Here is a 13,028-nt window from a genome sequence, read left to right on the forward strand (position 1 = left end):
CTTTACGTGTTGAAATGATAAGACCTGTTCCCTTGTGTGATCTGTGTCCTGTGGAGTTAACTAGCTTTGAATGTATGCTGGTTTAGTCTACATTTGTAGTATAGTTGCACATTAAAAATTACTTTTTTTCTGAATTAAGGGAAAAACTTCTACTCTTATTAGAAATATTAAACCCTAGAACTTAATACACTGATGAGAAGAGATAAGGGTTTCACTATGCTTTGTCATTGGTATGTTTGTTACCCTTAACATAATGAATGATACTGCAGGATGATAAATTCACATACAAGCCTAGAAGGGAAGACACAGCAAAGCATTTTCTCTATCTGACTTTGTGTTTCACTTCCTCAGCATCTGTCAATTTTGCTTCTTCCATCTGTATATATGATTGTAAAGTTCAATTGTAAGTTAATAATTTGCCACTGATCTATTTAAGGAGATGAATTGGCAGGTAGCTATAAATGAGAGTTGTATTTTACCAAGACATGAAAACAAGTTTCACAAGTGTTAAAGTTACTCTTCTTATGAACTCAAGATGTTTGCTACAGTATTCTTTATTTTTGTGTACATTTGCCTAGGAAAACATTTGAAATGGGTAATCTAAGTATATCTACTGTCCCATTCCTAAATATTTCTCACTTGATAACATAGGAATACCTAACATGGGAAAGGAGGCAGAAGTACTACAGTTCATAAAAACAGTGGTTTTATATCTAAACTATGCAAAAGTTAGGAATTCACCTACCACAAGATGACTCATCCGATTTGTCAATGCAATCATATACGAAGTCACATTTCTGAATTTTTCCAACGCAGTGGCCATTAGACCTACAGACAAATTGATCATCTGTGCAGTTGTTTGGAGGCAAGGTCACTGGAACTGAAGTTTCTGGTGGACTTGGAATGTCCATCGGTAAATTATCTTGGGAAGAAATAATATGGAGACATCATGTAGCATGCCTTGTAGTTATCTTAAGTGCTTTTCAAAATTGACATTTCTAATTATGCAATACATTCAGTCTTAAGAGAGATGTTTGGTAGTGTTTATTACGTTGTTAAATTCATTTAAACATTTAAAACAGGACTCTATCTTAGTAAAGGCAGAAAGCTTGAGTACTTTTTAATCACAAAAGTAGGTGAAAGATTTGATACATGGCAATGATTTAAAAGGAATGGTTATTCAAAGTCAAACAAAAGGACATCCAAAGAAAATGGCTTTAAAAAGAAGTAGGAGCCAGAACAGTGTTCATTGCTAGCATCTGGAGCAAGATTCAAGGTCTTAATGGACCTTCAAGTATAATACATAAAACAAAACAAAACAAACAAACAAACAAAAAATGATATACAAGTTTATTTTTTCACAGGTCGCATGAATCTAATCATTCTTATTTTTGTTCGTTCAAGCTAGCACAATAGATACCAACGTTAAGGATTTTTTTCCTAAAATATACAAACAAATAAGTTTATGTCCTCTTAATTTATGAAAAATGAAGCATATTCATAGATTATTAATTTTTATTAAGTTATTTGCTAAAACATTCTAGTGACAACTCTGCATCATTCAATGGTGGATAAAGTAGTCTGTTGTGGCAATTTCTTACCCAAATAAGCCTAGATAAAAATACACAAGTTATTATATTTATAAGCTATACGCCTAAATTTGGCAGATCTACCTCTATACTAATTTATTCCCTAGCTATGAGACCCTTGCTACTTGTGTCTTCTCCAGTCCATGGGATTCTGCTCCATCTTCTTTCTACCCTTTCTTCCTCCATCTCTCCTCCACCCCCTCTGAGACCACCCATCCCATCTTTCCCTTTCACTGCCCAATCATCAGCTCTAGCCTTTAACTGAACAGTCAGAATGAGGAGAAGGTTCAGTGAGATCACCTGAGTACGTAATCTACTTCTTGTAGGGGCCAGTCCATCTTAAGGAAGCAGAATTAACATCAAAATACAAAAAGCACCAGGATGACCCACAACCAAACTTTAATGTTAAAAAAATTTCCATTACTGGGAAGTAGCATCAAATATACATTACACTAATTCTGTGATTGATGATAGAAAGAATGATTTTTTGCACACCTGTCCATTTAACGTGCATCCATAGCACAATTCCAGGACTGGCTTATGGCAGACATGCTCACAATCATAGGCCAAGTGAGGAGATAGATGAATGAATGAATGAATGAATGAATGAAGTCATGAACATAAAACAGAGTGCAGCAGCAAATAAATAGGTGAAATATATCGCTGTATACTCGAAGAGCACATATGAGACATGGGAAGAAAAAGACAATTTTTTGGCAATGTGAAGCTAAAATTAACACTTAGGGTTTATCAGACCAAAGAGTGGAAGATAGAAAGTCTTTACATGCAATGAAATGATAACCTGTGTGGTGGAAGAAGGGTAGACTAGACTGTTTCATTTTGTTTCCTTTGAATATGATGAGAGTTTGGCATGAGGACATTTTTCATATAGTAAGAATGTACACTTGTACAATGTTAAGTCATTAAAATATAAGTGGAAAGTAGTAGAGACCAGTTGACAAAATTGTAAGTCTGGATGAATCCAAGAAGCTGTGGAGAAATAGTAAGATATGAGATTCCTATTTCAAGATATTTTAGCATTACTTTGGAGAATATACTAGAGGTACCTTTGAGATGGAGGAACCCAAAAAGTTCTATGATTTCTGTCATATGGGAAAGTAATAAACCAAAGCAAAGATGTTGGGGAAGAGAAAAATACTTCTAATTATATTAAACGACTAGGGTTCATGGGACTTGGCATTTTGAGTATTGTTGAAAATTTAAGGATTGACTAATATAATACTTCATTTTATAGCTGAAGTTCTGAGACAATTAAGAATTAGCATTGAAGTATATGGCAGATGGCTGATTAAAATGCCAAAATTTTTGACATGAACTCAACACTGGCAAAAAGTGATGCACAGAAAAGATAAAACTGTCCAAGGCCTGGAAGTGGAAATAAGAGCACCAAAGAAATCACAAACTGAGGGAACCCTGGAGGTGGAAACCTAGAAAAGAAAACGTGAACTGTAGATGCAAGCATCACCACCAACATACTACAAGAAATGGAAGAGAGAGTCTCAAAAATAGAAGATACAGTAGAAGAAACTGATATATCAGTTATAGAAAATGACAAATCTAAAAAGTTTCTGACACAAAATGTCCAGAAAACTTGGGACACCATGAAGACCAAACCTAAGAATAATAGAAATAGAAGAGGGAGAAGGTTCCCAGTTCAAAGGGCCAGAAAATATTTTCAACAAAATCATTAAAAAAAAATTTCCTAACTTAAAGAAAGACATGGCTATAAACACACAAAAAGCTTTGCAGAACACCAAATAGATTGGATCAGAAAAGGAAATCCTCCCATTACATAAAAATCAAAACATTAAATTTATACAACAAAGAAAGAATGTTAAAAGTTGCAAGAAGAAAAGGCCAAATAACATAGAAAGGCAAACCTATCAAAATTATACCTGACTTCACAACAGAGATGCTAAAAGTCAGAATGTCCTGGAGATATCTTGTAGACCCAAGATACCACAGTATTCAGCCCAGACTGCTACACCCAGAAAAAATTTTCAACCACCATAGATAGAGAAATCAAGATATTCCATGAAAAAAAAAACCAAATTTAAATAATATTTTTCTGCTAATCCAGCCCTACAGAGGATATAAGAAGAAAAATTCCACCACAAAGAGGGTAACTGTACCCCAAAACACAAGAAATAGATTATTCCATATCAGAAATATCCAAAGAGAAACGCACACACACACACACACACACACACACACACACACACACACAGAGTACCACCACCAAAACCAAAATAACAGGAACAAACAATCAATAGTCATTAATATTTCTCAACACTAGTGGACTCAACTCACCAAAAAAAAAAAGACATAGGCTAACAGACTGGATACGTAAACAGGATCCAACATTCTGCTGGATATCAGAAATAACCTCAGCATTAAAGATAGACGCTATCTCAGAATTAAGGGTTGCAAAAAAGGGATTGAAAGCAAAGAGATCCAAGAAACAAGCTTGGAGTAGCCATTATAATATCAAATAAAATTGATTTTTAGTGAAAAGTAATCAAAAGAGGTAGGGAAGGACATTTTTTACTTATGAAAAAAAAATCTACCAATACAATGTCTTAATTCTGAACATCTACATCCCAAATGATAGGGCATCTACATTCTACTAAATTTAAATTACATACCAACCCCACACAATAATAGTGGGGAACTTTGACACATCAGTTTCACTAATGGACAGAATATTGAGAGAAAAACTAAATAGAGGCACAGTGAAACTAACAGAAGTTATGAATCAAGTGAACATATCGACAGAACATTTCACCCTAAACCAAATATATATATATATATATATATATATATATATATATATATATATATATATAATGTATATACATTATATATATATATATCTTCTTCTCAGCACCTCCTGGAACCTTCTTCAAAACTGATAATATAATCAGACACAAAGTAAGCCTCAACAGATACAAGAAGATTGAAAGAACCTCTTGCACCCTAGGAGAGCATCATGGATTAACCAACAACAGCACACAACACAACTTCAGCAACAACAGACACAACAGAAAGTTTACAAACTGAACAACCTCTACTCAATGATAACTTGGTCAGGGAAGAAATAAAGAAATTAAAGACTTTCTAGAAGTCAATGAAAATGAAGTCATAACCTATTCAAACATATTAAACATAATGAGGAAAGTAAGAGGAAAGTTCATAGGACTAAGTGCCTTCACAAAGAAAACTGGAGAGATCTCATACGAGCAACATAACAGCACACCTGAAAACTCTAGAATAGAAAGAAGCAAATATACCCAAGAGGACTAAATGGCAAGGAAGTAGTCAAACTTGAGGCTGAAATCAAACAATTAGAAACAAATATAATGATACAAAGAATCAACAAAACCAAGAGCTGGTTCTTTAAGTCAATCAACAAGACAGACAAACCCTCAGCCAAACAAACTAAAAGGCAGAGAGACAATATCCAAATTAATAAAATCAGAAATGAAAAGGGGAAATATAACAACAGAAACTGAGGAAATTCACAAAATCAGTCCGTCTTTCTTCAAAAGCCTATACTCCACAAAACTGGAAAAATCTTTTAAAAAAAAGAAAAGAGGATTATTTTCCCATAAGGAAACAAAAGCTGTCATTTAGTCTCTAAATAGATAAATAAATAAATAAATAAATAAATAAATAAATAAATAAAGTGCCTGTCAGTTTTAGTGCAGTATTCTACTAAAATTTCAAAGAGAAGCTAATAGCAATACTCCTTAAATAATTCCACGAAATAAAAACAAAAGGAATCCTGTAAAACTCACTCTATCAATCCACGGTTACCCTGATACCTAAACCACACAAAAAATTAATAAAGAAAGCACATTTCAAACCAATTTCTCTTATGAATATCAATACAAAAATATTTCAGTAAGATTCTCAGAAACTGATTCCAAGAACACATCAAAAACATCATTTACAATGATCAAGTAGGCTTCATCCCAATGATGCTACAATAACTCAATATATGAAGATTCATCAATGTGTTTTTACCATAAAATCAAACTGAAAGAAAAAAATCACATGGTCATCTCATTAGATGCTGAAAAAGCCTTTGACAAAATTCAGCACCCCTCATGTCAAATATCTTGGTTAGATCAGGAATATAAAACACATACCTAAATATAAAAAACCAATAATCAGCAAGCAAATTGCCAATATCAAATTAAACAGAGAGAAACTTAAAGCATGTTCACTAAAATTAGGGACAAGACAAGGCTATCCATTCTTTCCCTTTTTATACAATATAGTACTTGAAGTTCTATCCAGAGCAATATGACAACTAAAGGAAATCAAGAGGAAAAAAGTTAAAAAAGAAGAATTCAAAGTATCATCATTCATAGATTATATGATCCTACATATAAGTGACCCAAAAATTCCACCAGAGGACTTCTATAGCTGATAAACACCTTCAGCAACGTAGTTGAATACAAAATATCTGAAAGAAATCAGTAGCCCTCCTTTATACAAACAATAAACAGGCTGAGATAGAAATTACAGAAACAATATCTGTTACAATAGCCATAAATAATATAAAATAATGTTAGTGTAACAATTGCAAACAAGCAAGAAAATATCTGAATGGCAAAAACTTTAAGATCCAAAAGAAAGAAATTGAAAAAGAAAACAAAAAATAGGAAGATCCCCTATGCTCATGGATCTCTATTAAAAATTGCCCTCTTATGTCGCTTCTCGGCCTTTTGATTAAGGTCAAGTGTCAAAATTCTCATCTTACCAAAGGCAATCCCTGTAGATTCAATTCAATTTTTACAGACATTGCAAGCACTTCTGAACTTCATATAGAAAAACAAAAACAAAAACAAGCAAGCAAACAAAAAATATGATAGCTAATACAATACAGAACAATAATTGAACTTCCGAAGAAATCACAAAACCTGATCTCAAGCTGTACTACAGATCAATATTAATAAAAATTGCATGGTATTAGTATAGAAACCGACAAGTTGATCAATGGAATCTAATCAAAGACCCAGAAATAAACCCATACACCTATGGACACTTGACTTTTGACAAAGAAACCAAAATCATACAGTAGAATAAAGAAACCATCTTCAACAGATGGTGCTAATCTAACCAGATGTCTGCATGTAGAAGAATGCAAATAGATCCATCTTTTTCTCCCTGCACAAAACTCAAGTCTAAGTAGATCAAAGACCTCAACATAAAACCAGATACACTAATCTAATAGAAGAGAATGTGGAAAACGGCCTTGAACTCATTGGTACAGGAGACAATTTACCTAACAGAGCATCAAATCAATTGTTAAGGCTTTAAGATCAACAATTGATAAATGTGAACTTAGGAAACTGCAAAACTTCTGTGAGGCAAAAGACACTGCCAATAGGACAAAATGACAAACTACGAATTGGGAAAAGATCTTTACCAATCCTACATCTGATAGAGGGGTACTATTCAATATATACAGAGAACTCAAGAAGCCAGATTCCAGAGAATTAAATAACCCTATTAAAAAAAAATGGATACAGAGCTAGACAAAGAATTCTCAACTGAGGAATACCAAATGGCTGAGAAGCACCTAAAGAAGTATTCAATATCCTTAGCCATCAGGGAAATGCAAATCAAAAACAACCCTGAGATTCCATCTCACACCAGTCAGAAAGGCTAAGATTAAAAACTCAGGTGACAGCAGATGCTGGTGAGGATGTGGAGAAAGACAAAAACTCCTCCATTGTTGGTGGGTTGCAAGCTGGTACAACCACTCTGGAAATCAGTCTGGCAGTTCCTCAGAAAATTGGAAATAGTTTGATCTCAAGTTCCAGCTATACTGCTCCTGGACACATACCCAAAAGATGACCCATTATACCCCAGGAACACTTGTTCAAGATTATTTGTTCAGCTTTATTTGTAATAGCCAGAAACTGGTAATGACCCAGATGTCCTTCAGCTGAAAAAATGGATGTTGAAACTGTAGTTTATTTACACAATAGAATACTATTCAGTTATTAAAAACAAGGCCCATCATGAATTTTGCAGGCATTTGAAAATATCATCCTGGGTGAGGTATCACCGACCCAAAAGGACACGCATGGTATGTGCTCATGTGTAAGTGGATATTACCCATAAGATACAGGATACCCACAATACACTCCACAGGCCCAAAGAAGCTAAACAAGAAGCATGGCACAATAGAGGATGCTTGAGTCTCACTTAAAAGGGGGAATAAAATAGTCATAGGAAGCAGATAGAGGGAGGGAAGTGGAAGGAAGTGGGGATGAGGAGGGGAATGGGAAGACTAGGATCAGGTGTGGGAAGAGATAGAAGAGAGGGCCAGAAGACCAGGATAATAAATGGCAATCTGCAGCTGAAGATGGGGCAGGAGGGGCATCTGTCTCAGAGACCTGAGATGAGGGAAGCTCCCAGGAGTCAATTCTGATGACCTTAGCTGAGATAAATAGCAATGGGGATATGAAACCTTAAGAAGCTACCTCCTGTTGCCAGGCAGCACCCCCAATGAATGGATAAGGACACCAACCCACCCATAAATCTTTTGACCCCAGATTTTTCCTGTCTATAAGAAATTCCTTAGTCATCAGGGAAATGCGAATCAAAATAACCCTGAGATTCCATCTCACACCAGTCAGAATGTCTAAGATTAAAAACTCAGGTGATAGTAGATGCTGGCGAGGGTGTGGAGAAAGAGGAACACTCCTCTATTGTTGGTGGGACTGCAAGATGGTGCAACCACTTTGGAAATCAGTCTGGCGGCTTCTCAGAAAATGGGACATAGCATTACCTGAGGATCCAGCTATACCACTCCTAGGCATATACCCAGAAGATGCTCGAACATATAACAAGGACATATGCTCAACTATGTTTATAGTAGCCTTATTTATAGTAGCCAGAAGCTGGAAAGAACTCAGATGTCCTTCAACTGAGGAATGGGTACAAAAAATATGGTACATTTACACAATGGAGTATTACTCAGCTATTAAAAGCAATGAATTCAAGAGGTTCCTAGGTAAATGGATGGAACTAGAAAATATCATCCTGAGTGAGGTAAGCCAATCACAAAAGAACACACATGGTATTCACTCACTGATTACTGGATATTAGCCCAGAACCTTGAAATACTCAAGATTCAACTCACAGGCCACATGAAGCTCATGAAGGAAGACCAAGTGGGGATGATTCGGTCCATATTAGAAGGAGCAACAAAATACTCAAGGGAGCAAATATGGAGACAAAGTGAGGGACAGAAACTGAAGGAGGGGCCATCTGAAGACCATTCCACTTGAGTATCCATCCCATGTGCAGTCACCAAAGGTAGATGCTGATGTGGAAGTCAGGAAGTGCATGCTGATAAGAGCCTGATATAGATGCAAGAGTCTGACATATTCAGAGGCAGATGCTTACAGCTAACCTTTGAACTGATCATGGGGTTCCCAATGGAGGAGTCAGAGTGAAGACTGTAGGAGCTGAAATGGTTTGTGGCCCCATGAGAAGAGCAACAATACCAACCAACCACAGCTCCCAGGGTCTAAACCACCATCCTGGGAGCACTTAGGGAGGGATCCATGGCTTCAACTGTATATGTAAGAGTGGAGGGCCCTGCTCGGCATAGGTGGGAGAAGAGATCCGTGGTCTCATGAAGGCTGGACGCCCCAGGAGGTGAGAATTTGAGGGGGGGTGGGAGTGGGTGGATAGGTTGGGGTACATCTACAGAGAAGCAGGAGGAGGGATGAGGGGATAGGGGGTTCCTGGGTGGGTGGAGGATGGGGTAAGGGGATAACATATGAAATGCAAATAAAACATTCAAAAAAAATGGGCACAGCTACACTGAAAAAAAAAAAAGAAATTCAGGAACAACAACAGAGCAGAGACTAAAGGAATGGTCAACTAACAACTGATCCTATTTGTCCTATCTCATGGGCAACCACCAATCCTCAACACTATTTATGATCCTTTGTTATGCTTGCAGACAGGAGCCTAGCATAACTGTCTTCAGAGAAGTTCCAACCCACAGCTAACTAAAACAAATGCAGAGGTCCACAGAAAGGTTGTGGAAATAACTGAGAGTCCTGAAGTGGGTAGGAACTTCACATGAAGACCAACAGAATCAACTAATCTTGACCCTTGGGGGCTCTCAGAGACAGCCATCAACAGAATAACAAACATGATCTGGACCGAGGACCCTGGCACATATGTAGCAGATGTACAGTTCAGTTTCTATGTGGTTACCCTAACAACTGGAGCAGGGGCTGTCCCTAAAGCTGTTGCCTGTCTGCGGAATCTGTTCCCTAATTGTGCTGCCTTGTGTGGCTTCTGTGGGAGAGGATGTGCCTAACCCTGCATAGACTTGATGTGCCAGGGAGTGAGGGGATAACAGAGGAGCATCCTCTCAGAAGAGAAGAGGAGGGGAGATGAGAGGAAGGACTCTGTGAGGGGGGAACCAGGAGTGGGGAGCAGTGACAGAGATGTTAATGAACAAATAAGTAAATAAATTGAAAAAAAGAAAAAGAAAGAAAGAAAGGAAGAAAGAAAGAAGAAAGGAAAGGAAGGAAGGAAGGAAGGAAGGAAGGAAGGAAGAAAGAAAGAAAGAAAGAAAGAAAGAAAGAAAGAAAGAAAGAAAGAAAAGAGTAACTGAGGAACCAGAAACACACACTCAAGTTCTTTTTGCAAGTTCAGTAATCCTAACCTGCTGCTACTGTTTCTCCAGGGAATGTACAGAAGAGGGAAAAGGGCAGAAATAAAGGGCTATTGAATTCAGGCCATGTATAAAGAGAGATGATAATCAAAGAAAATGTGTTCTGCCTTAATAGAGATTAGAAATATCAGTAATAATTAGGTTACTTACACTGTGAGATAAAACGTAGAAGATATGTAAAAAAGGCAAGAGTTTGTAATAAAAAGATATTTTTCTCTGGCAAGATATGAATTCAATATTAATGGATCAAGAAGAAAAGTTGCAGCACGGAGCAAGCTCACCCTACTGCAAATGGAAGTACCAACATCAACATAATGCAAAATTATTGATAAAAATTGTTGCCTACTATTAGATGAATACGATATCATTATACCACTTGAGAAAAATTAAACAGTAGAATGATTTAGTATTTGAAATGTTGATAATTTTAAAGGAAATACAGACTACACAGTTTGAATCGAAAGGAACCACCACCAAATTTAATGAAAAAATTACTTCAAGATAACATTAGTCAAGATTACTGAAGAACTCCTTTACCAAATTACCTGAAATATTGTTTTTTGTTGTTTTCAGGTTACTGCAGTCTGAAAATGCTAAATAGAAAATTCCTGAGTTTTAAATTGAGCATGATTCTGAAAGGCATGTTGAAAACATGCATCATTTTGCTCTTCCTGGTTGGGATCTGAACCACTCTTTGTCCAGGCTATTCCACATCATATAACCTACTGCCCGTTAGTCATGTTAGTAGTCATCTCGGTTACAGAACTGACCGTCACAGTATAAATTATGCCACACCATTCCTGGAGCTGAAGTACTCCCTACTACATTGAATGGTATGCTCAAAACCCAAGAATAAGATATAAGCAATTCAGGTGTGCAAAGGAAAACATGCTGAACTATGCTTCAAAGTGAAAATGTCCAACTTACTGACCTAATGATGAGGGATAAAAATGTATGCTTAAATTGTTACGAACTATGCTGAGAACATTTTTGAGATTGTAAGACACAATAAAAAACCTTGGGTGATTTTTGCTATCACATCAGAAGCTGCAAAAGGAATAATCAGAGTCCATGATAAGTGTTCTGTTCATATGGAAATGGTACTAAATTTGCAATCAAAATAAATCATCAGAAAATGTGTCCCCACTGAAACCCCTGATATGAAGCACTGAGCCTGACAAAAGGATTCCCACGAAGTAAAGGGTAACAAGCCCTTTATTGCAAGGAAAAGATGGTTACAGAGATTCAGGGATAGGTTTGGACTGATATCATGCAGATCATTGGTGAGGCTATGCTTGCCAATATACAAGCTGCTGACGCATCATGGCTAAGTTGATGAGGGTGATTATGAAGAAAGAACAAACTCAAAGTACATTCTCAACTGTGATAAAATCCTGCCCTTTAAGAAAGCTTTCTAATAGGTCTATACATATTAGAGTGCAAAGTAAGTACTTAAGCATAAAACACACAAAAAAAGAGACACAAACAGTGTAGGGTACACAGTTAAGCCAGCAGAGTATAGAGTGAATAGCAGACATGCTGTCAAACAAAAGTGAGAATTATCTGTACAGATCCTGACTACATAATTAGAAATCATGGATGACAGTCATCTCATTTATGGAAAGTTTCCACTAAGGTTCTCTTCCAGAAGTGCAACAATATTTGAAACAGAAGGAATGGAATTGAAAATTTTATTAGATAATGTATCTGGCCATCTAGAATCTATTGGCCATGAAAATAAAAAAATGAAGCAAAAGTTGATCATCCAAACCACAAGCATGTTTGAAGGATTTTTTTTCAAATAGATGGAAAACATACAAATGTGTTAAATGAAAAGTTAAAAGCATTTGTAACATTATTTGCCAGTGAAGACTAAGACCCTCTGCAATACTTAGATGAATTAAAAAGAAAGAGATGGGCTGGGTAGCTGGCTCATGTGCAACATACATATACAGGCATAAAGACCAGAATTCAATCTCCAGAACCTTCATTTTTAAAAGCCTGTCATGACACTCTTTGCTTCACATTCCAAAATTAGATAGGTAGAGACAGGCAGATTCCCTAGGGCTCACTAGCCAGTCAACCTAGGTATAATGGTGAACTCCAGGTTCAGCAAGGACTTCAAAGATAAGGCAGTAAGTAATTGGGAAACACATGACACTAACCTCTGGGCTCTACGTGCATGGGTATATATCCATGTGCACATACAAAATCAAACAAGTATACACAGATGAGAACCACTAACTTCTGACAGCACTGTTTTTCCAAAGAATGTCAGAAACAAACAAACAAAAACAAATAAAATACTTCATCTAAAGATCTGTGCTGTCTGTTATCTGTGCTTGACAGGCAATAGATGTCAGCTGAGGTTCAGTGGTCCAGGGTTACTGGAAACAGATGATATGTCAGGAGATTGATAGGAACTTAACTGCTCACACCTTTACTTCTGCTCATAGCCATTATATATTCATATTCCTGCACGAGGAAGATTGCTGCAGTATCATAGGTTTGAAAGAAGAAATAGAGTGACCATATTCAAGCAAAGCCTTGTATTATATTGTTAACTTTTTCTATTTTAAGCTGTTAATCTCTTATCATGCCAAATTTATCAATTAAACTTTATCATAGATACAAGTAGCATCATACAAAATGATCAGGAGATATATATATATATATATATATATATATATATATATATA

The 13,028-nt window shown here is 36.3% G+C and overlaps 1 protein-coding gene across 1 annotated transcript in view; it reads right to left on the minus strand.

Annotated features, from left to right (window-relative positions):
- The window catches only part of Malrd1 (MAM and LDL receptor class A domain containing 1), a 639,509-nt gene that overhangs the window by 415,412 nt on the left and 211,069 nt on the right, over positions 1 to 13,028 (minus strand). The window contains exon 19 of the mRNA XM_028764924.1: positions 746 to 922. Coding sequence (XP_028620757.1) covers positions 746 to 922 — 177 coding nt within the window. The remainder of the gene's footprint in view (positions 1 to 745; positions 923 to 13,028) is intronic.

The sequence above is a fragment of the Grammomys surdaster genome, unplaced genomic scaffold (assembly GCF_004785775.1).
Source record: "Grammomys surdaster isolate TR1022 unplaced genomic scaffold, NIH_TR_1.0 146, whole genome shotgun sequence".
Lineage (NCBI taxonomy): Eukaryota > Metazoa > Chordata > Mammalia > Rodentia > Muridae > Grammomys > Grammomys surdaster.